The sequence below is a fragment of the Archocentrus centrarchus genome, chromosome 19 (genome assembly GCF_007364275.1).
Source record: "Archocentrus centrarchus isolate MPI-CPG fArcCen1 chromosome 19, fArcCen1, whole genome shotgun sequence".
NCBI lineage: Eukaryota > Metazoa > Chordata > Actinopteri > Cichliformes > Cichlidae > Archocentrus > Archocentrus centrarchus.
Window position 1 is genome coordinate 4,125,458 of NC_044364.1, and position 25,008 is coordinate 4,150,465.

Consider the following 25,008-nt stretch of genomic DNA (forward strand, 5'->3'; position numbering starts at 1 on the left):
TTGGGTGCTGGTTGGTTCGTCTGTTCGGGATGCTTTGAGTGCCATGTCTCTCTGTCACATTATTTTTGATATGATTAGGCAGAACCTGGAGGAAAGCAACAAGACCTTTGTACCAGAATCTTTCTGGCTTTCATTTGTACTCCCAGTACTACTGACTAATCGCATTTAAGCAGGTTTCGGCTGCATGCAGGTAAAAAGTCCACGTATAGAACAAGCGAGGAATTTGCTTTAGTGCAATCTTACCACCATCTGTTCTAAATCCAAAGCCAATTTATCTTTTCATTAGCTTTTTAATATTGAAAAATGATTGGTGCAAAGAAAATGAAATGTTGGGGTTTCTGCCAGCTACATTGGAAGCCCTGAAACACTGGCTGCTGTCCCCACAGTGACCCAAAACCAAGCAGCAACCTCCAGGGTTGAAAGATGACGCCCATGCATTATGGGACATTATGTAGTTTGCTGTTACAGCCTCACCAAGGTACATTTATATAGACAAAAATATTGGGCCACACCTCTTAATTTGGGTGTTTTCAGTCCCGTTGCCACATCTGTATAAACCAAGTGTAAAAGTGGCATTGGTTTCCATGGCCGAGGAGATCCTTTGCTCAGTACTTTTGCCAGCTTGAGCTGATAACTTGGACCATCTCGTCCAAATATGGTAACTTCTGGCTCCAATAGACCAACATGGTAACAATGCAAGCCGTGTTGCCTGATCAGATCCATAGCGACACACGTTCCTGACAGGTAACTTTGTAATGTTTCTACTGTCACCTCACAATCATTAGGCCAAAATAGTTGTCCTAACAGCTTTCTAGAGTGTAAAATGCTGTAAGGCAGGGTGTTCTTTGTGCTTGACTGAATCCCTGAGGGAAACCCCACCCCAAAATTTTTTTGGCTGCCTGGATTCTCTGAGAAGTTCCTAAAAAAGAGAACTGGTTAAATCCTTGACAATGAAATGTCTGAAAAAGGTCAGTTATGTGTGTCTTGCGTAGGCTTGTTGTTATGAGGTCATTTGCTAGAGTCTTGGAACGTTAGCGTGTGGGTTAACCTCAGCTTCCTTGAATCAAATGCTGCACTTGATTTCACATATAATCCACGAGTTGTGAAACTGTGTTATTCATATAATGTTTTGTTTATCTGCAGTATGTTCTCGTTTAGTGACCTAATCAATAGCTTGAGCGCCTTTAAAAAGCTGGATGAAATTTCATTACAATGTTAAAACACCATAAGGACCATTTTGACATTTATGTGAACTTTAAAAGGTTCTTCATGTTATGACCGTGGTGTAAATTTCAAGAACCTGATAATAAAACCACTACTTTGCCTTTTTATTTTGTACCACTGTAGGAAGAAGTAGACTGTCCTTGAACTTAGTGAATACTCAAATCACAGCTTTTTGTAGCTCCTTCACCTGTCTATTATAATGGCCATTTCTTTCACTCTGCATTTAAACTCATTCAAAATACAGCTGCTTGGATTCTCCAAGCATCTGTCTTCCCATCCATTTTCAGACTGACTTTAAATTGCCCCTTATTATGCATCAAGGCCTTGTACCGTCAAGTTTATTAGAAACCTGAATCACTCCAGTAGAGTTGCCTGCTGGATGATGGTAAAAAACTGTAATTTTATTCAGTCAGCCCTGGTTATGAACACATCTGTAGAGTTATAAAGCAAGGCACTGCTGAGACAGACTATAAGCTAACAAGCAGGAAGCGTTCCTCACGTCTAAAGACTCTGACACATTTTATCATCAAGAGCACCTGATTCTGTCTGACAGAATTTTGTCTATAATTTAAAGTCATTTTTCATGTTTGTTAACTGCCAAATTCTTTACTTTATAAGTTGAAGAAAACCTTGCAAATGTACCAAATGTAAGCAAGAACGCAAATGTTGTCAACGTGGAAGTGTGACAGTCTTTAGTCTGCCAGCTCCTTAAAGCTAAGCTGGAATGTCATAGGAGCAAAGTGTGAATAGAGCAGGTAACTGAGATTTACCTCGAAGAGAGTGCCCTTCATGCACCCGGCTTCCTGCAAGCTCTAACCAAAATGGCGACCCTTGCTTAAACCAAACTATTTCAAGTAGCGAGTGTGCATTAGACGTGGAAAACCTCCTGCTGCTTCTGAAAACGGCAACTGCAAAGAGTGAGCGTATTCAGTTTGATGTAAAAACATTTGTTTAGGATTGTGTCCTACAAAGAAAAGCTCAAAACACCTTAAAATTAAAGCCCCTGTGAACGTGAACTGTATAACGGTTCAGTCACACTAGAGTAAAAATAGGACAGCGACTTCCTTGCGAATAGGAGAAATCAATGGTTGCCCAGTAATTTTTTCGCATCCAGAAACCAACTGTGAGCAGTTGCAGCGTCCCACTGATCATGCAGAGGTTAAGTTGTGCACAAGTGTAACTCATCTGCAATGCACCGGTTGGAAATAGGGGACTCAGCTTAGGTGGCTGGCAGCTGGTTGTATTCTGATTATGTTCTTATATAAAAGCTTCCCAAGGGCCTGGGTCATTTTGGGGTTAAATTGCCGTCCAGTGGCAACTGTGTCACTATTTGTGGAGGAATTCCTGAAACTCTGCTTCATATCTAAGAAGTTCTGGCTAGATTCTGAATATAAGTAGTTAACGTGAATTTCTGTTTAATGTGAATTTCTGTGTATATGTCAACAGATCTGCAATTTCTGCCAATTTGTCACAGTTGATTGCAATATTATTACAAAAGATTGCATGTATTTTTCAACTTGACCCCATTCAACTGCAGACTGTTAGCAGACTGAGTCTGCCTTATTGCTGTTTTGATGCAGTGTTTTGGTCAGACCTGGCCTGTCTCTTAAAGCAACTATTTCAGAGGTGATGAGATCACAAATTCATTGCACATAGTCACAATATTTTTGGTTATGTCGTGGGCTCCAACCATTATTTCCGTAGTGTGGCTGTAGCAGAAGTGGTTGAGACAGACAGATGGATGGTCGTCTGGAGCTATATTTCCAATTCACAAGTTTTTAGCGCAATGCTAAGCTGTTATAGGTCATGAAAAAAGTTTTCTCCAACCTTTTATGGCAAACTTAAAAAAAACCCAGAAAGTTATGAGCAGTGCTGCAAAAGGAACCTAAACCTCCTCATATCTCATCTAAGACCTGCTGATTTGCGGTTCTACAAATGCCTTCTGCACGCCTCACGGGAGTGCTGAGGCTTCTCTCTGGAGGGAAAAACTCGTTTGTGTGTCCTTAGCAGAGGGCAGAACCACAATGCTGCTGAGCTACAGAGAAACCCTGCAGTACAGGCGCCCAGCTCAGCTTCTCTGCGGTCTCATCAAAGCACACCAGCAGAGTGAAGATAGGGGAAGAAACGCAAAGGTAAGGAAGGGCAAGGTAAGAATGACTAAGCATAAATCCACAAGCTATGTGTGTTTTCAGACCAATTCCAGCAGGCTTTCTCCCGGCTTAATGGATGCTGTATCTGTGATGGGGAGATAAGACACAGATGAGGAAGGACAGCCAGGTCACTGCTGATGATGCGACGTGATGTGTTTCACCTCGTAAGTCTGCAAATTCACGAACAATAGAAGGATTTAATGTGATGGAGCGCAGCAGACACAATGAAGGGCCTCATCTTTCATGCTAAGCTGGTTCATTTATGTACAGCTTTTGACATCGGACTAAATTTGTGTCTCAATGCCATCTTTATAGCAAAGTGAAGCTAAACTGTTTTTTTCCTGACATATTTGATTCTTCACCTACAGCTGAAAGAGGATGTCGGTAAGGATCCTTCTGTTTGGATGGGTTTCCTCCCACAGACCAAAGGTCTGCTTGTTAGGTTAACTGGTGATTCTAAACTGGCTGTACTGTATGTGTGAAATCGAGAGAGGGGGAGAGCCAGACAACCACACAATATCGTCTGGAATAGGCTCCAAAATTATTTTGTCTAGCACAATTTATGTTTTTCTTCTTTCCTAATCCCATTTGAATTATCATGTGACTCACTGTAGAGACCTATATATTTCTGGAGAAGACCTTTTCAGAGTGTAAATGTTTTCTTGTGAAACTGCTGAAATCCCGCACACCCACATAACAGTCACTTCTCTCGGTCTGAGTCTTTTAAATTTAGCAACCATTTGCATGCAGATGCTTTAACAAATGCACCGCCATGATTAACGCAATCAGATTTTAACAAAGCTAAATGTCTGTACTCAACTTCAAGAAGAACAGCATGAACTGTAACATCTGACCCTCAAACGAGATAAATTGAGATAAAATAAGCGCATTTGTATAGAAGTCTATGAGAAAACAACCCTTCAGCTCCCATAATCTATGACATTAACAACCAGTTTCCTGATGAAATTATGGTCTCAATCGTTAAATTCAAGTCTTGTTGTTCATTTTGTTGACTGTGGCCCCATTAAAGGAAAAGAGGAGGATAAAGTAGGGTCTCCTTTAGGGAAGGGCCACCTTCTGACTGACAAGTGGCTACCTTAGTGTGCAGTGTCCCCCACTTTCTCAGTCAGATTTTTTCATGCGATTGTGTGTTTTTTTAAATTATTATTATTATTATTTATATAAAATTATGGCTCCAGAAAGGGTGGTGTGGTGGTTTGCACAGTTGCCTCATAGCAAGGTCATGGGTTCAAATCCAGCCTGGGGTTTTTCTGTGTGGAGTTCGCATGTTCTCCCCATGGTTGTGTGGGTTCTTTCCAAGTTCTACAGTGTGAGAGGGAATGGCTGCCTGCCTCTGTGTGTTAGCCCTGTGACAGAATGGTAACCTGTCCAAGGTGTACCCCACCTCTTGCCCTATTATACTCCCCAATAACCCTGAAGCAGATGGATGGCACTCTTTTAAAGACAATCACATTTTTGCTCCACTAAACATGTCAAAACAATTTTCAATTTTGTACTTACCTTTTTGTACCTCTTCACAGACTATAAATGTATCTGTTACATCACAACTACTCCTGCACAACCTATGTTTGCCTTCTTTTCTGTATTGAGGTGATTTGTGTTGTTTTTCACTGTACTGAAACTATATTTTTCTAAAAAAAAAAAAGGCCACTGAGATTCAATCCTGTACCCATCATGGGACTGAGCCACTAAACCACCATAAAAAATTCATATCTTAGTGAGACATGAATTATAAGCCTGGGAATTCCTGGTTCCTGCTAACAGGGGAAGTGGGTGGGGTGTGGTTTTCATCTGTGCCACTTGGACTCTTGTGAAACTTCATGAAATAAACACGGGGATTAGGAAGAAAGAGCAATTATATTCAAGTCAACTGTAGTTCCAGAGTGCAGGTTTACCAGCATTTGTGTTCATGCATTTGTTGAGTGCCATGCTGAAGGAAATTTCATCACCTGTTGAGGAATAACAGAGCGCACGACTCGGCCGATCAGATTATCCAGCGCCTTCACCTAAACTGTTGTATTACAGCCCAGATACACTTGGCACTGCTGTACAGGACAGAACACCTGCACGTCAGAGGCTCCATTCGATTGTGCAATCACTGCAAAGGTGACAGTGGTGTACTTGCTCGGGAAAACAGCTTAACAGTTTCAGCTCAGGAACATTCAATGCCAGTTTTTCCGAGGCACAGCGAAGTGTTGCAGAACAGTGAACAAAAAAACTTCATCCCAAGAGACCAATAATGCTTGATGAGTGTAAATCATTGTGCCAGTTTTCCCCAAGCAGCCTGCAGTCATGCTAGCTGGCCTGTGAGTCTACTAAATGCTTATGCTAACACAGCCACACACTCACAGTAACAATGCTAATGCCAACCATCTATAACCGTGGCCGAGTTCAGCATCTTACAGAGAGTATACTTCACAAGAATGCTTGTTGGATACTTAAAACGCCGTTAGCAGTCACAACCTTTCCAACTTTCCAAAACAATCTGATTTTTACCACCATTTCACACAGTTTTTGGCTAGGTGTCTTACACAGTAAGGCATTCATAAAAACATTCATTCATTCATCTGTATATGCACATATATACATGTACGCATTTATTAAATCTCCCTCCTGTCTTTGTGGTAACAGGCAGTGTTTCAATTTCATTTCAGGAATAACTATGGACAGCTGCTTTCCAATATTAGTAACACATGCAAAGTATTTTCTTTCCTCACGTATGCTAACATTTGCCAATTAACTGTAAATGTAAAGTACAGCTCTGGCTAATGTGATTGCCTATCAGTACTCTACTCTCTACAGCTAATATAGGATAAAGCCTTAAAATGCTAAAGAAAGATGATTTACTAACAACATGGGTACTGAAACTGCAAATTTCAACAGATGTGCTACAACTGTCTCGCATCCTCTGAACACCACCAATATCCAGGATTTCCACCAAACCCAGCACCCCACTTGGACAAATGTGACCCCCCCCCCCCCCCCCCCGCCCCCCCGTTAATTTATAATTTATAAATATAAAACAGATAAAGGATAAATAGCAGATAAAAACAGATAAAGGAGTAAAAAAAAAAAATAGAATAAAGAAGCAGGCAAATATTCTACCTTAACATTACTTATTTTACCCACTCAGCTGACATCCTTTCCATTATGTTCACTGGGTAAGGCAGGCTAAATGATTAATGATGACATGATAAGGTTAAATATTATTCAGTGCACTCCCTCTGGTATTTATACACACTCCCCACCCATACTTGCTAGTACTGGGTTGGACACCCCCCACCCCCACCCCCTCTTGGCATGGATTCAACAAGGTGCTGGAAACACGCCTCAAAGATTTTGGTCCATATAGCGTCACACAGTTGCTGCAGAATTGTTGGCTGCACATCGACCACCACCACCACCAGCCTGAACCACAGGCAGGATGGATCCTTTTTTTTTTTTTCATCAAAATTCTGGCCATCAATCAAGTGGACAGTATCTATTACTTTCTCCTAATGGTGGAAGGCTTCTCCGTTTGCAGCCCTGTTGTTCTTGCTGCCACACAAATAGCAGTTCGCTTTATAGTAGATGGACAGTGCTACATGAATCAAGCGCAACATTAATTTGAATAGGACTGGGTCTACCGCTGAGATTCAGCCACTGATTTCAGTCAGTGTAAAAGAGCTGCACCAACCAAACAGCTGACCAAATATTAATTGCTATTGCTAAAGCTAAAAATTAGCCAACATCACAAGGATTTAGTTCTTCTGTAAAGTCCTGATTTAAAGTGGACTGAAATGATGCAGAATAGAATACTGGGACATTTAACCAATAAGTTAATAAATATTAATGACAGCATCACACATCACGTGAAACCGGTTCATTTTTCATATGCTGAAGCCTTGGTGTTCCTTTCAGCTTTCATCAACATACCCAACAAATACAGGAAGTTTTAAAAAAAACTTGTGGCAGCTGTTTTATTGTCTTGCTAGCTACCATTAACATCAGTGAGGGTTAACTTCACTCAGTATAGATAAGGACATGCAGAGGAAGATGACTGATTATTTCCAAAAGTAAGGCCTGCTCAGTAAATGAGATAAAGTGGAACTGTATGTAAACCTTGCTTACATCACTCATGTCATTTGGCCTGGTGGAAGACCGGCTGTGGTATCCATGCACGCTTTTAGATCATGGCTTTGGACTCAAGCTACAGGTTGCTGTTTAATATGCTGTTTTTGTTGTTGTTGTTGTTTTGTTTTAATCAGCTGGCCAAATTCTGCTTTCATGCTATGATTTGGCAGTCCATAACCTCTTTCAAAATGCAGTTGGCTACATCCACAAAGAGCAGTAAACTTCAGAGCTGCAGCAGCACCTCCCACAGCCACAGTCGAAACACGGGTCAGCTGATCACGTATGTCCACTAAGATACAGGCCAGCTGGAGCTCACAGTACAGATCAATCTGGGAGTTATTTTGAGGTGAGTCATTGTTCCCTGCTGCACCACTACACCAGATCTCAGTGTTCCTCCACCTGCCAAATCTCACTTTAACCACTGTGTAAAAGCTGTTATGAACTGACTAAAGGCTGAGCTGTTGCTATGTAGGTTGGTGACAGGAAAAAAAAAAAAGTAAAATGTTTCTGCTAATTCAAAGGTGCACCATCCACAAAAAAGAGTCAATCTCTCCTTATTTCTCCAACCACAGTGAAATCCCTCCTTAAGTGTCCACCGCTCAGACAAAGCTATCTCATTTCACAAAAGTGCTGCTGGCTCCAAAAAGCTGCTCTGCTACAACCAGTTCTCAGAGGAGCCGTAACCAGGGCCAAGGAACAGGCGTCCTGGGCAGGCTCGGCTCCAAGCACTGGGCGTTCGGCCCGTACTGGAGCCTCGGCGTCCACACACTGGTTTACTGCCATTTCAGTGAGGAGAAAGGAGGGGTGCAGTAAGACTGAGATAAAGGGAGGATTTGGGGGAAGGGAGGGAGAGGATGGAGAGATGAAGAAAGAGACTCAAAAATGATTTGGCTGCACAGGAATAAGGTGAAATATGTTTGTCTTCATTTAGAATGAAACTGCACACTTACACAAGTCATAACTGAGCTTTATGGAGGTTGCTGACAGTGTAGAACATAATGATCCAAACTATACACACACACACACACACACACACAGTTAGGAACAACAATGTGGAGGAGTGTCGGCATGTCTTCACAGACACTGTTTAATGGGTTTATGGCTCAGACTTAAGTCCAGAGTCCACTTCAGGCCTTGGTCTACCTGCAAAAAGAGAGTGTCTTCAGGCAGCCAGGCCTTTGTCATCATATGAGGACCAGATTCATTCAGACTTGTTTGGTTCTGAAGTGCCAGCTGGCTCATCTACCCCTCCTGGTGCACAGCGGCTTGAATGCATCCGTGCAGCAGCAGCAGCAGCAGCATGCGCTGGCTCCATCGGGCGCCGGTTTCGAGAACTGGGTGTGAGAGGGAATTGTTGCCTTACCTGGATTGCCGCAGTCCGCGCACTTTTCGTTGCCCGGTCTCGCCAGAACGTCTTGCAGCTGCAGCTTGTTCCCCTCCGGTTCCAGCGCCATGGTGAGTTTATCCGTCCAGCCTCACCGCGGTGGGAAGAAGGCGCCCAAGAACATCCACTGCTGGGTCCCGACAGACAGACAGACAGAGCGGCCGGTCACCTGGCTCCTCCGATCTGAAGTGGGTTCGTGAAGAAAAGAGCCGAGAGACGAAACTGAGCGATCCGCGTCGAGAGCCGTCTCTCTCTGCCTCCCTCTCACTCACTGATGGCTCTATTACCGAGTCTCGCTGGCTGCATAATAATCAAGCCTGCACGTTACCGTCACCTCCTCCTCCCCTCCGCTCTGTCTGCCTTCTTTCCCTTCCGTCTTATAGCTTGTAAAAGTGAGACATCCAGCGGTGGACTACGTGAAGTTGCACATTTAAAGAATTTAAATGAAACTGATAGCCTAATAACAAAATAAATAACCCCACCAAAATATGTTGAATGTGCATGCAGCATTTTACTGCTGTAGTGGGTCAGGTGGAGGACAACAGGCCGCTGATAACTGATAAAGTCTGACATGCAGCACAAATCTTCCCTTTTTGCTTTCAGCATTTTAGAATTGAAAGAAATATTCTGTCATATCTCCATCTCCCTCTGTGTATGTGTTCCTCAACCTCATAGTCTTAACCTGAAAAGATGAATAGTAGAAACTATAATACTTTGCTACAATTTGACCCAAACTTTTTTATTTTGTAATCTTTTCAAACAGCAGTTATGATTTTCAATTTCATTCAGTATCTAAGAGAAAAATATTAAAAAAAATGATTGTTCCATAAGAGCCAATAACTTTGATTAAGCTGTAGGTACAGTTACAAAGTTTTACAAAGATGCATAAATGATTAATAAACATTGTCCATGGAAAAATAACGCATGGCATGTAAACTTTTTGAATTATGAAATAGCTTTGTAGTTTTCGGCAGAAGCGGCTGAACGTATTACACAAAGTCACGTGTTTATAATGGGGTGGAATCCTGATCAATAAGATTATTAACTCTACATTATCAGTGGGAACATGTACGTTATACGTTTATTTTGAGCAGACCAGTTACCAATGTCATTTTTATCGATTTTTTCCTCAATTGTTTAAAAATAAAGTTATACTGTTCGCTTGAATATGTTCTTCATGAAATTATTGGGACGGAATCGACAATCTCCTGGACCATCACTCGATTAGTAATGCCTGTCTGCTGAGGCTGCAAAACAAAACGTCATATTTCTGCGACAGCAGGGTTAAGAACGGTGATCGTTGTTAGTGTCCGAACACTTTTAAAAGCCTCTTTAAGCTCAGAGAACATGTCTACTGCTATGAATTTCGGGTCGAAGAGTTTTAAACCTCGGCCTCCGGACAAAGGCGCGTTCCCTCTGGATCATTTCGGTAAGTTCAAGCCGAGCATGGCTGCCTGGTTGTTAAATAACACGGTTCTCCTCAGTGCAGACAGCAGCTGCAGAGGAGGAACAGTCCACGGTTTTAAAAAGAGCCACATTAGTGACTCTGTTACACTGAGCTACAGTTTATAGCAGGAATGCCGCAGGAATGTGTACAAACCAGACACTTTTGGGAGCCACCAACAAGCTGCTGGCATAATTCTGGCTGGATATTTGACTGCTCTTCTTGGCAGGATTGTAGAGTTCAGTTAAACTGGTTGGTTTCCTGCCTTTTAAGCATATAGTCCACAAATGTTCAGCAGGGTTGAGGTCAGGACTTTGGGAAGGCTCACTGTCACAGCTTTTTGGGACACATGTTGAAACGGAACCATCGTAACAAACTGGTAAATTATTATATTTTCATATAAAGTGAATAAACCTCCTTTTAGCTGAGCATTAGTGTGAAGGTTATTTTGTCCACATACATTCTAAACACTGAAATTTACCTCCCACGTCTAACATGAATGGATGAATGAGAAGAAATAGTCTTATTATCGTGTGGTTACAAACAACAGTAGAAATGCACAAATCCTGATTGAGACTGATTGTGACTCGTTGTTGTTGCAGGAGAGTGTAAAGCCTTCAAAGAAAAGTTCATGAAATGTCTCAGAGAGAGCAACTATGACAACTCCAAGTGCCGACTGCAGTCCAAAGACTACCTGGAGTGCCGAATGGACCAGTAAGCAAGTCAATTAAAAGAGCCCCCCCCCACTGACTCAGCAAAGGTATAATCATGTATAATCATCTTGCTTTTTTCCAGTCAGCTGATGGCCAAGGAACCTCTGGAGAAGCTGGGATTTAAGGACCTGATGGATCCTCCTCCCAGCCAAGCAGACAAAGACAGCAAACCCTGATTTATGACTCCACATCTGCTGTTTCCAAAGTGCAGAAGCAAAGAGAAGGCAAAGCGTGCTGTGAGCGAGAGCCGAGAAGGATGATTGCAAAGACTCTGAAAATGCAGCTCCTGCAGGAGGACTTTGTGCTTTGTGTGAATACGAATTAATATTGTACATAAGATGAATTTGTATATAGAGATGCTGTTTTGGCATGTCAATAAATGTTTTGTATCTAAACAATGGTGTTTTAGTGTTCGATACAGTTGCACAGTGGTATTCTCTGACCAGTCCTCGGATATTGATGAGACAGTCAGAAACAAATAAGCTCATCTGAAATACACCACGTGCTTCAGTTCATTGTGGTTTTTATCATTATTTTATGCACTGCTCTCTTAAAGTCCTGCCACAGCATTTCAATCAAATTGCAGTCTGGGCTTTGGCCAGTTCAACACCTTGATTCTTTGTCAGCCATTCTGTTGTAGATTTGCTGCTGTGCTTGGGATCATCCTCCTGTTGCATGACCCAACTTGAACCAAGCTGTAGCTGTTGGAGAGACGGCCTCACTCTGAACACTTTGGTATATGGAGGAGTTCATGGTTGACTCAGTGACTGCAGGGTGCCCAGGTCCTGTGGCTGAAAAACAAGCCCAAATCATCACCACCGTGCTTGACTGTAGGCAGGTGATGCTTGGTGAAAACCAAACACAGCATATCAGCACAAACAAGACCAAACATCTCCACTTTGGTCTCATCTGTCCAAAGGACATTGTACCAGAAGTCTTGTGGTTTGCTGCATTGCTCACTGCCTGCAATCTACATACTATCTGCATATGGCCACATTCCCATTTCTTCACAGTTACCTGGAGGCTGAGAGAGTGCTGATGATGTCAGAGAGAAGCCAACACCACTAAGGCCAAAAGGAGCAAGTCTGACTGGAGAAAGTTAAATAAGAATAATAAGAAGGAATCCAGAAGAGGGGCGGCTTACCAAAGTGTTTCCATGATAGTGATGACCATTCAAAAATAAGTAAATAAAAATAACTATTATTATTAGTAGTAGTAGTTTTAAAGATTTGTGTTTAAATTTCCCAAGACAGCCAAGCATTCGTGTGCACACATGGTCAGAGAGACATGAATTTGTTAAATCTGTCTTGAATGCTTTCCACTTGTGAATACTTTTACCTGAATGCTCCAGACCAGAGAACCGCTAAAATGTTTGCTTTCATAAAGGTGATCGCTCTTACTTACCAGGCTGTTACTTACCCTCTGAATTCCTCTGGAAACAGTAAATAATGGCACGTCATTTGTTGTTCCTGACAGCAGGACTGGGAGACGCGTCCTGGGCTCCTGGGAAAAGGATGAATACACTAAAATGCAGACGCACACAGACAACATTAGAAACAGGTCGTTTTATTGCAGGCGAAATGTTTCCATACAGAGGATCCAGGTTTCTTCAGTGTACAATCATGGAAATGATTGGAAGGTGGCACATTGCTCAAATGACAGCTTGGATACTTTGATTCCTCTGCACAGATGTCCAAATTGGACTGATCACATTTGTGGGCCGTTGACCTGAGCTGACCTTCGTGGGTGCAGCCAATCACAGTTGGTCGATTATCTTTTTGGATTTCCATACAGTAACTAACTGGCCTCGTGTCAACATTTACAGGAAACGTGAAAGAAAGGCAGGAATCTACTGATAGCAACATTAGCATCAGAAAGCTTAACACCAGTACAGCTCTGAGCCCTTCATTTCTGCGTCTTACATCATTATCCACCTTTTGGCTTTTTCTTCATTTTTGTGAAGCGGTTCCAGAAAGTCCACAGATTCACTCACATCCATCTCTCAAGCTCGCCACACACAGATCAAAGGTACTTTTGTATCTACGTCTCCCCAGATGAATGTGTGCGCTCGCGTCTAAAATTATCTGAACACACAAGTTCCTCAGAGACTGAAGTTTCATGTTTTACCTCCAAGTTCAAAGGAGGAAAAAAAGAAAAAAAGCTCCTCTTCTCGTCTCTTCTGTTCTGCATCTTTTTCACTGTTTAGTGTGAAAATATTAAGATTCTACAAAAACTTCTCACGCTTCCATCTGCAGCTGTTTTTATTTGCATCAAAGCCTTTAAGATTTGAAAATCTGCATTTTGGTAATACTGAGATACACACACATAATCACAGAATGAAAGCATTGTGTGCACAAAGTGCTTTTGTGTGTGCCTTTATATGATGTCATTTCATGTCATTTACTGAACTATTTAAATGAAACAATATGAAAACATCCAAAGAATTTCACACAACTTAAACCGAAGTCGCCATTGGTGTTAAACTCAAGCTGTGCCTCAGCACAGGTTACTATCATATTCTTAGTTACACAAAACACACTTCCTGTATCCGCGGAGGATCAGCAGCACGGTAAAATACATGAGACCAGTCCGGGGTCCAGATTTCACTTTGAGTTTCTGACTCTGAAAGAATAAACTGCTGCTGTTTGTTGAATCGTGTGTATGAAGAAGTTGAACACACAGACCACAATCATCCAGCAAGCGATTGGCTCCATGACATCACGACTGTAAAAAGCTGTTTATTACATGGCTCCGTGTGATTACATTTTAACCTCATACTGCTGTCATAACCAGATATAAACAGTTGCGGACAAACAGCAGCGCCACAATCATTTTACAAAAAGCAACCAAGCAACTGATGTTGGTATTAAATTACAAGGAGGCTCTAAAGTAATTTAAAATCTAACACTATCATTGTGGCTACTGCATTCATTGCTGTAGGCTCTGGCACACACGCTGACAGCAGCTAACACTGCTAATCAGTTTGCCTATAAGTGAACATACGACCCGTGGGTCTGCTCCAATAACCGCTCCAAACAAGCAGTTTTTGGGATTTATGTGAGCTGATTTACAACCCAGAGTCCAAAGAAGTTAGAGCGCTGTGTCAAATGCAAATAAAAACAGAATGCAATGATTTGCAAATCTCATAAACACACATTTCATTCACAGTAGAAAAAGAAAACACACCCACTATTTAAACTGAGAAAGTCTCCAGCAGCTGCTCTCCTGCGTTCACGTTTGCAGACTGTTGTTGAAAGAAGGCTGCGATGCTGCACAGCTCTTATGTGTAGCATCACAACCTTTCTGAGACGTGTTGCTGCCATCAAATTCAAAAGGAGCAGGTTTTTTTTTTTTTTTTTCATGAAACTGTAACATTTGATGTTTTCTGTGTTCTACAGTGAACAGAATGTGAGATCAGCAGGTGAACACACCGTTTAAATCTGACAGCATCAGCGTTTTTGGTATTTGGGTTGTATGTTATGTGCGGTACACTATCAAAACCTACAGACTGCTCTAACGACTTTTTTTATAATTATGGTGACGTTTTATTCAGTTTTTAGTCACATGACTGCCACAATGACACGGAGAGAACACGGAGAGAATGTGAGGGCCGTTAGCCAATGTTAGCCACTCATCTAATGTTGATCACTAATTTTAGATGACTGGCATCACTTTTCTGCAGCAGTAGTGCAAGAAAATAATATTTTAGTTTATATGAAATATATGTGGGGGGGGAAACCAAACCAACCAGTTTAAAAGAGCAGAGTAAACCTGAGCTACTGTGGAAAAGGAAGGATCAATGTGAGAGTCTGTGCTTCGCTAACAGCTGTCAGCTAGCTGATGTGCAGCCACGGCCACGTGAGCAACAAACTGACAACATGAGAAGAAAACATCGTTTTGGTGGGAGGTCCAGTTATGAAGTGAAAACTAGGAACTGGCTGCATTACACGTTTTTCAGCCGGCTTTTATCCTCACCAAGATCTGCCTTTTAGGCCCATTTTCAAATACACGAATATAACCAAAAATATAAAAGTCCAACATTATTCTCATGTCTTATCCAAGAGAACGTGTGTTGGCATAAAAACCACCTAAACTTAGTTATTGGGTTATGCAGTAATGGTTTTGGTGCCTCTGTTCTCATCACTTAACGAGGTAACAACACAAAAACATTTTTCTTTCTCATTTTTTTTTTTTTTTTGTTGCACTGATCAAAAGGACAAAACAAAGGAGCAAATTCAGAGGAGGGGAGGAAGGGGACAGGTTTCACAATCCTTAGCGCGAAGAGTTGGAACTGGATCGCGACCGATGACGACGGCGGCCGGGAGATCGAGACCGGCGCCGTACCGGAGAGCGTCGGCGTGGAGACCGAGACCTAAAAAAAACAGAAAGAGGGAGCAAGAAAAAAAAAAAACAAAGAACAGAGAGAAAAAATAAATGATCAGAAAACTTTTACATGTATAATAGTAAATGTGAGAATGTGTTGCTGATTACCTTCTCCTCATACGAGGAGGAGTCCGGCGCCACATCGGGGGCGGAGGAGGCATCCTGCGGGGAGGGGAGAGCCTGCGAGGAGGAGGACGCACTGCGGGAGCCAGCACAGCTGTGACTGTGATTTCCTGACCGTCAATCTGACCTGAAAGGCATCAGCGTGAGTGTCGGTCTGCTTTCAGCTCCACTGTTTAGCGCATGACTCAGAATGTGGCTCTCAAACAATCTCTTCAGTCCTTCTTACCTCCATCCATGTGTTTTAGGGCCTTCTCTGCCTCCTCGGAGGTCTCGTACTCCACGTAGGCGTAGCCCTTGGACAGGTGAGGGTGCATGCGATTCATGGGCATGTCAATCATCTTGATCTTGCCATATGTGGAGAAAATCTCCTGGATGTGTTCCTTCAAAGACCCAACAGAAAACGCCTGAAATGCTTACTCTGTTTTAACTGCAAGTAAATTTGAGCTCCTAAAATAAAGATAATTTGCTCATTTCTGCTAGAACTGATTCTAGCATTGATTCCTTGCCCATCTCTGGATTGAGTCTTTAGCCTAGCCCATCACTCGACCCATTACAATCTGCATATCAACCAAACGGTTCCACTGAAGAGGCTACATCCACTGGTCTCCCCTAAACCCTGGAACACCCAGAGAAGGAAAATGCATAGGTCTGGGTACCCTTTGTTGATTTCAGCTTGGCCTTCAACACAATAATCCCTTAGTGTCTGATCACCAAACTCAGCCCGCTTGGACTGAACACCCGTCTGCAAAATTGTTAACTGGACAAAGTTCAGTATTAACTACATCACAAAGTACGTAATGACAAGGACTACAGAGAGGAGGTGAAACCTGTTGCAGAACGGTGCAGCAACAACAACCTGATTCTGAATGTGGGGAAAAAAGAAAGAACTTATATTTGACTTGAGGTGAAACCGGCCCATTCACACCCTGATCTAAATCAAGGACAATGCTGTGGAGATTATGCAGCATATAAGATTCCTGGGGCAGCATGAGACCAACAATCTGACCTGGACCCTGCACATCTCCTCCATTGTCAAAAAAAAAAGCTAACCTGTGCTTGCACTTCCTGTGCAGGCTACAAAGGGCTCATCTTAACCAGTCTGTCCTCACCACTTTCTACAGAGGCACCACAGAAAGTGTGCTAACAAGCAGCATCTTTCTGTGGCATGAGTGTAACAGTGTCTCAGACAGAAAGGCACCGGGGAGAGTGGTGATGGCAGCTGAGAAGATTACTGGGGCCTTGCTGCCACCTGTTGGGGGGCCTGGCCCAACAATGTTGCCTGTCAAGGGCAAAAAGGATCACGAGGAACATCACTCACAGCCCCGTCACAGCTGTTCTCCCTCCTGCCTTCAGGCAAAAGGTGTCACAGCCTGAAGTGCAGGACAGTAAGGTTCTGTGACAGCTTACAGCTGAGCGCCATTAGACTGTCAAATTCAAATGCATCATAAATGGATGCAGTACAATAACAAAAGGCCTGCAGCCCATTACACCCTAGTGAGCCCTTATGCTGAACCGATTCATCTGGGATTTTTAGTTATTGATTTTTTCCTTTTAAAACAAAAGCTATTATAACTATTTTCTCTCTCACTCACGCACACACAGCTCAGATTTCTTTTTTTTTTAAGTGTTTCCCAAGTGCTGTTGAACAGAGCAAGAAATTTTAACACAGTTTTTCCAAACATCCCAGTTTTAAATTATTTCACAAAAACAGCACCTGGAGAAACAGCAGAAACTGGATGAGTGGCAAAGTCAACTAAAATGATCAAAGCTTTTGCTAAAACTGACATGTGGCCATTATGCTAACTAGCTACTGTAGCTAACATGCTGCCAACTGAAACTCCAAAACAAAAGCTCTGTGAACACCCCCCCCCCCCCCCGCTATCCCTTCGATTCGCTTCTTCAATCAGATCAACAAAACATTTTAAAACAAACTGTTAAGAAATATTTATTCAGCAAACTGACTTGAAACTTTTCATGACCTCTAAAAATAAACTCAACTCAACCCAACAAGCTTCTATAAAAATCTACTCACAGTTTAAAGCTGTGACTAAGCAATGTGTTTATTTTTATTCTGTACGCTGCACTGACCTCAAGTCCCTAATGAGCTGTCATATACACATATCAAGAGAAATAAGATGTGAAAGAAAATCTCTGCTGCCGAGTAAAAGCAAAGATAAATGTCAGATTTATGGTCATATATGTCACACAAATATTCTATTTTTTTTTTTTAAGACTTAAACAGAAAAGAGCCAATGCAACCCTCAATCTTTTTAAGCACTTCTAGTTAAGAATTTACCTTGATGACGTTTCTGGTCAGCCGACCCAGGTAGACCTTGGTAGGCTTGGGTGTGGGGCTTCGACGTCGTCGATCCCGGTCATCCTTCTTTGCTGATTTTGACCTACAGCGACATTTGACTTTCATTTAACAAAACTCTTCAAATTAACCCACAGTGCCACAGTTCCTTTTGTTAAAACATCACAATAATCACTGAGGTTTACTCATGCACAATCTCCCATTAATCTCTTACTACATTCAACTTTTTAAATGCTTCCTAGTAACCGGTTCCATACTTTGAGCGTGAGCGTCGTCTGTTGTTGTGGCGTTGGCGGCTGGGGCTCGGTGAGGACGATGAGGATGAGGAGGAAGAGGAGCGCGAGCTGGAGGAGCCCGAGTGGCTGGAAGCGGAGGAGCTGGAGCCGCTGGAGGAGCCGGAGCTGGAACCCGAACTGCTGCTGCTGGAGCTGGAGCTTGACCTAAACAGTACATCACAATTTTTTTTAAAAATGGGATGACCTGCTGAGAGGAGCAGCAGAAGGGTTTGATACCAAAACTGAACTAATTGGCATTCAAACCAGAATACAAACGATCTTGTGGTCTGACCTGCTGCTCCTGCTGGAAGCACTGCGTCGTGTACGGTTCTTGTCTCGGCCCCGGCCTTTGTCAGCTCCTTCTTTTGTGGCTCCTGACTTGTCCTTCCCACGTTGTTTGCTCTTGTCATCATCCTTCCTCTTTGTTGGAGAAGGCGCCCTGTTGAAGAAGAAGAAAACAACAAAAAAAAGATTAAATTTAAGGCACCAGACATCACTCTGAGGCCTTACAGTGTGCAAAAATACAGCATATTGTACACAGTAACATCAAACCATTCAAGCTAGCTGTTAAGCTGACATCTGAGACTGAAAGCAAAGGCAGCTGGGTAAATTCAGGTAACAGCAGTTACTGAATGAAAAGGTCAGCAACAATGACTGCATTTTCACTGATTTTGGAGTCTGTTTGGAGTCCAAGTCTGTTATTCTTCTCAGCTTCTTCCCACAGGCTGTGAGAGCAGCAAATTCGTGTTTTGCATAATCTTAATTGCACAGTACAGCATATGCACTTCAACACATGGGTTCTCACTACTCAGTATGAATGCTGGTTGCTCTTTTTATATCTTAGTAAATTTATATTTTGGTTATTGTTTTTTACTTTATTTGCAGCGTTTTGTTTGCAGGTGAAACACCATTTCATTTCTTTTGTTCCCTCCAACTGCAGAAATGACAAAGAATCTTGTTCTCATCTTACTCCATTATGCCCTGGATTAAATCTACTTCACTGCTCTTAAAATCATAATTTGCTACCACTTTGCTTTGAATTAACTGCCAAATCTTCTGTCTGAACTTACTGTACCATAGCCAATAATATACAATGACAAAGGTTTACATTGGCCGAAAAAGAAAATAGCTGTAAAGTGTGTGTTTTTACACACATGAAGAATGCTTCAGAGCCACAAGTAAAATTCACGGTATTTTGGTGGGAAAATTACTGCTAGTTGTTTATAATATTATCTTCAGCCATCCACTGCAAGCAAAATTCTTTACATTTTCTTTACTGTACAGCCATATTCCTGGCTTTATAAACCTTACTGTAATATAACTATATTTCTGGTACTTTAACTAGATTTTCCCCCTTTATGATTGTTTTAATGGTTAAATTAAACTCCCAAACCTCTGGCTAATCTTTTATGATCACTAGAGAACGGCATTTTGATTTTTATAAGACTGTGCTGAATACCGTCATTATCTCTCCATTTTCAGCTGAATGCTACAGATGCTGCGTGACCAGTTTATGTGCCCGCACCGAAAGCAATGCTAAATCAAGCTAGCTCGATAGTTAGCAAGCTTACTATTACTTTAAAAATTAAGTAATAACGCTGCTTATAGTGTTTGCGTGTTCACACATGCGTGCAAAACCAAAAACACCACTCTCGTTAACGCCGCAGCGCACTTATTCCCTCTTTATCAAGAGAAACAAACTAAAACGACGGCGTTTACTCACATATTCCCTCGCCACAGTAGTAATCGCAGAGAAATGACGTAATAAGCTTGAACCAATCAGGAGCCTGTACGCGCCTCACACAGGCGGAAACACCCGTTTGCTTTATGAATTTTATTCCCTCAGTTTAGACTGGCAGAATATTATATCGGCATTAAGACTCGTTATGTATCACTGGTTACCTCGTCTGATTGATAATATTTTAAACACTCTATGTAATGTGATAATATTACAGTTTAAAGTTTAGTAGTAGCACAGTTGAACTCGTGCGGGTAAGAAGTTTCCTGGGATGTTATACTCAGGAAAAATTTGCATCACGTTTAAACACATGTAAGACCGGCTTTAACTGAAGAATCACTTTGCTTTTCACTCGAAGCGCCTTAGAGGACACATGTAGCTTCATAACAGCAGAAATCGCCTCCCTTAAGGTTTGTACTGGTTTAACTACTGTAGGAAACCAAAGCAGCGGCACACGTTTGGTCATCCACTGGGATCGCCTGCTTTTAGAGGAACTCCATGGATAACGTGCCAGAAGAAGCCAGGAAAAGCTCAGGCAGTGGCAGGACTCTTGCTCTGACTGTGCTCTGTGCTGCCATTGGAGGAACATTTCAGTATGGCTACAACATCTCCATCATCAACGCTCCTACCAGCTACATCCAGAGGTTCATTAATGACACCTACATGGAGCGCTGGGGTACAGGCCTGGATGGCACTCAGGTGACCCTGGCGTGGACTCTGATAGTGTCAGCCTTCTCACTGGGTGGTCTCCTTGGGGCTCTGTTGGCGGGGCCTATGTCGGTTCGCTTTGGGAGGAAGAAATCCCTGCTTTTGAACAATTCCTTCCTCTTTGTTTCCACGGTGCTGGTGCTAACATGCAGGCTGGCAAAATCATTTGAGATGATCATCATTGCCCGCTTTCTGGTGGGGATGAATTCGGGTGTCAGTATGAATGTCCAGCCTATGTATTTTGGGGAAAGTGCTCCCAAACACCTCAGAGGTGCTGTGGCTTTTTCCTCTGCTGTCTTCACTGCATTCGGGATCTTCTTGGGTCAGGTTGTGGGACTTACTGAACTGCTGGGTACTGAGACTCTTTGGCCCTATTTACTAGCTAGTAACGCTTTACCAGCATTGATCCAGCTTGTTACCCTTCCCTGGTTCCCTGAAAGCCCCAGATACCTTCTCATCGACAGGGGAGACAAGGAAGCATGTGTCCAGGCTCTTGGGAGGCTCCGTGGCGGGGAGGCTCCTGTCTTGGAGATGGAGGAGTTGCTTCAGGAGCAGCAAATGTCCGTAGCCATAAATTCTGGATCTGCACCTTCTGCTAAGACGCTCTGGTCCCTGTTTAAGGATCGTGATTTACGATCTCAACTCAGAACAGTCATGACTGCCAGTAGTGCCATGATGCTCTGCGGAATTGATTCTATTTATTTCTATGCTTCCTACATCTTTCAGGAAGCAGGGATCCCACCAGAGAAAATTCAGTATGCCGCCATCGGGACAGGTGCATCTGAGTTAACAGCTTCTATTCTGAGTAATCTCCTCATTGAACGTGTGGGCCGTAGGTACCTTCTCGTTGGGGGCTACAGTCTTATGTCTTGTTGGACTATAGTCTTCACTGTAGCTCTTTCACTCCAGAGCCACGGGGTGGCAGGGATGACATACCTCAGCATGGTGTGCGTTTTTGCTTACATCCTCAGCTTTGGCTTGGGCCCAGCCGGGGTCACGGGGATCTTACCAGCTGAGATCTTTGATCAGATGGCTCGTCCGGCGGCCTACATGATCGCCGGCTCTCTAATGTGGATTAGCCTGTTCCTAGTGGGCATGTTGTTCCCTTTCATCGTCAGCGGCCTGGGGAACTTCTGCTTCCTGCCTTTCCTGGGCGTGTGTTTGGTATCTGCTGTATTTCTGGGGCTCACCTTGCCAGAGACAAAGGGTAAGACGCTGGCTCAGATTACTGCAGAGTTTGATAAGAAGAACAGAGGAGAAATGAAAGAAGTTCCAGACATGCTGGGGGACAAGATGCCGCCTGAAATTTGACCCGTGGAACTAAAACAAGTCGTCCCTTTGTGGTATCTTTAAGTCCGAGGAGACTACTGTGTAGATTAAATCCTATGTGCCGTTTATGAGATATGATCTCATTAAAACTGATGCTTCAACTAAGTTCTTAATTTACAATTCAGTCTATGTCCTTAATTAAACCGAGCATTGACTATAATCCTACCCCAAACTCTACCTAACAGATATTTGCATTTACAGGTTGCAAACCGATATAAAGCTTCTAAAATGTCTGGTAGCTCCTCATTGAGAACGATGGTGCTGAACCCTTTTGTATGGTTCCAAAACCAAAGACGTCCTCCTCACTCATAATTATACAGATTAAAACTCTCTCAAGGTCTTGCCAAAAATGACATGTGTTTGCAGTAGATTGGGTAATCATTTGAACAGCATGTGTTGTAAGGATTACCCTCTTTAGTTCAACACTTCTGAGCTGGGTAGATAACAGTTCATGTTTATTGTGTAATCTGATTACATTGTCTGTCTATCCAGCTCAGTGAACCGTGCATGTGTATGTTTTCCCTCAGCGACCTTCCTGGGAATACCGGCTCTGTGAAATTCTGGGTTGTTTTTCCAGTCATTTATGCAGCAACTGGACTGTATCTGGGATTTAACTATATTAGTTCATCTTCTCCATCGCTTTAAGGTGGATGATGTACCACAAAATATTTATTTATTTATTAACTGTTTAAAAAAAAAAAAAAAAAAAAAGACTTCTCTGTTCACCAGAGCTTCAAATCCATGAATGCAACTCTGCAAAATGGCCAGTAGATGTGGCCATTGTGTCTGCTGTCGTTGGTGCAGCACTGAAAAGCAGGATGTCATGAAAATGAATCACACAGTCAAGGTTAACGCTTTTAAATTCACCAGCTTTTAAATTCAACACGGCCCTTCTGAGCCTTCTGCGGACCATCTGTCACAGCGTCTGCATGTTCTTTAATCACCCTGTGTTGCTTTGTCATGTGCTGGAATGAATCCCAAATGCAGACATCAGTCTATTCTTGCACTATTGTAGCATGTAGTATGACGGTGGTAGTAGTAGTAGTAGTATGCACTGTGCACTTACTGAATGATGCTGTCTTTCCATAGCATCTCAGGACAATCCTGATTTACTATGAAAAAAAAAATCTGATTCTCAGGCTATATTTTGTAGGCATTGAATATTTTTTTTATGTTTCTCTGTCTAAAATTATGGCAGAATTTATTTAATAATATTTATTCAAAGCAAAATACAACTGTGTGTACTCCAAATAAAGAAAAAGTGGTGACCCGCATCCTCGTCGTCTTTGCAATTTGGTTGGTGAGATTTATTCCTCCTGCTTTTTAAATTGCATTTAATCACTTAACTTTGGCTCTCCTCCCTCCTGCCCACTCTTATTAAAGTGGATGGCATAATACTGTTTATTTATGGAAACAAGAGCTGGGTGAGAACATCTCACTCTCAGGTGCTGAAAGGTTTAATTGTGCATTTTCATTGGACTTTATTACACAGGTTCTGCAAAGTCTAGATGACAGAAAAAAGTCGATTTCGTGTGAGGCAGAACGTTTTTATAATCCCAACAGCTAACAAATATTTCTTCTCTCACTGGCGTTCAAGTTAGCCTACAGAATCAGTTAAAGCAAACTACACTGCTAAAACTAGCATTACAGAGGTAGAAACATTCAGAAATAAGCAAGTCATAAGAGGTTCTCTGACAGCAAATCCAGCCTACACTGAGAGATTAGTTCTTAAAGGAGGTCCTGACAAATACTGAAGTGCTCTTCAGCACATTCATCAGCAGCAGTTCATCTGTGAACACACTGCTGTGCTTTGGGAAATGGCTAATGATTTCAGGGATTCTGTGAGTTTAACAGGCCTTAGGGCAGAAGGACGTCCTCAGATTCAAATACTCAGGCACTCACACTTACCAGGAAAAAGATAAATGACATTTACTGCTTCTGCCCTTTTCCCAGTTATAATTTCTTTGGCTCCTTGGGGGCAAGGGTGTCAAAGTTACAGAAGAAATGTGATTTTTGTTTGTTGGAGAGTTCGATGAGAAGATTAGTAGAATTTCTCATGTGAGTTAAAGATAGCCAGGAGGTTTGTTTAGCTTTGCCCGCTGAATTCTTCTTTCTTTTTAAATAAATTTAAAGCTCTTTCAACTGTTTTCAGTCTTCATGCTAAACTAATATTAGGTTCCCTTGCTCATTAATGCACATATCTAATCAGCCAATCACATGGCAGCAACTCACTATATTTGGACTGCCGAAGCCTGCTGAATTTCAGACCGAGCATCAGAATGGAGAAAAAAATATGAATAAAGTGACTCTGAACATGGCGGGGTTGTTGATGCCAGTATCTCAGAAGCTGCTGGTGATCTCCTGGGATTTTCCTACACGACCATCTCTGGGGTTTAAAGAGAATGATCTGAAAAAGAGAAAAAATCCAGGGAGCAGCAGTTCTCTGGGCCAGAATGCCTTTTTGATGTTAGAGGCCAGAGGCAATTCAATTCAATTCAATTCGCACCAAAATCCCAACAAACAGTCACCTCAAGGTGCTTTATATTGTAAGGAACAGACCCTACAATTATACAGAGAAAACTCCCAACGATCAAAACAACCCCTTATGAGCAAGAACCTGGCAAAAGTGGGAAGAAAAAAACTCTCTTTTAACAGGAAGAAACCTCTGGGAGAACCAGGCTCAGTGGGTTCTTGTGGGTGAGGGGAAGGAGACAGGACATGCTGTGGAAGATCAGCTGTTAGGAAGGTAACAGTAACTCAAATAACTACTCATTATAACCAAGGTATGCAGAGGAGCATGTCTGAATGTACAGCATGTCAGATCATGAAGCAGATGGACTACAGCAGCAGAAGACCACACCGGATGCTGCTCCTGTCAGCTAAGAGCAGAAAACTGAGGCTATAAATTGCACAGGCTCACCAAAAATTGAACAAAGGAAGATTGGTAAAATGTTGCCCGGTCTGCTGAGTCTTGATTTCTGCTGTGACGTTCGGATGGTAGGGTTAGATTTCGGCATTAACGACATGAAAGCGTGGATCCATCCTGCCTTGCATCAACAGTTCCACCTGGTAGTGTTGGTGTAATGGTG

At 42.4% G+C, this 25,008-nt stretch overlaps 3 protein-coding genes and 1 pseudogene across 3 annotated transcripts in view; 2 read left to right on the plus strand and 2 right to left on the minus strand.

The window, feature by feature from the left end:
• Window positions 1-9,200, minus strand: part of LOC115798329 (arf-GAP with dual PH domain-containing protein 1) — a 29,460-nt gene extending 20,260 nt beyond the window's left edge. The window contains exon 1 of the mRNA XM_030755148.1: window positions 8,872-9,200. Within this exon, the coding sequence (XP_030611008.1) occupies window positions 8,872-8,962 (91 nt within the window). The 5' untranslated portion in view covers window positions 8,963-9,200. The remainder of the gene's footprint in view (window positions 1-8,871) is intronic.
• A 961-nt stretch (window positions 9,201-10,161) lies between these two features.
• On the plus strand, window positions 10,162-11,444 carry cox19 (cytochrome c oxidase assembly factor COX19). The gene is made up of 3 exons (XM_030755669.1): window positions 10,162-10,321; window positions 10,939-11,050; window positions 11,132-11,444. Exons 1-3 carry the CDS (start codon window positions 10,240-10,242, stop codon window positions 11,223-11,225), a joined length of 288 nt encoding a protein of 95 aa, XP_030611529.1. The 5' UTR covers window positions 10,162-10,239; the 3' UTR covers window positions 11,226-11,444.
• A 3,773-nt stretch (window positions 11,445-15,217) lies between these two features.
• LOC115798653 (RNA-binding protein with serine-rich domain 1-like) lies at window positions 15,218-19,908 on the minus strand. The gene is made up of 7 exons (XM_030755576.1): window positions 19,868-19,908; window positions 18,437-18,583; window positions 18,127-18,309; window positions 17,852-17,954; window positions 15,782-15,935; window positions 15,541-15,682; window positions 15,218-15,421 (listed from the first exon to the last, which is right to left on the minus strand). Coding segments are annotated over exons 1-7 (831 nt in total). The 5' UTR covers window positions 19,870-19,908; the 3' UTR covers window positions 15,218-15,321.
• A 91-nt stretch (window positions 19,909-19,999) lies between these two features.
• On the plus strand, window positions 20,000-22,661 carry LOC115798556 (solute carrier family 2, facilitated glucose transporter member 11 pseudogene; annotated as a pseudogene).
• Window positions 22,662-25,008: the final 2,347 nt, after the last annotated feature.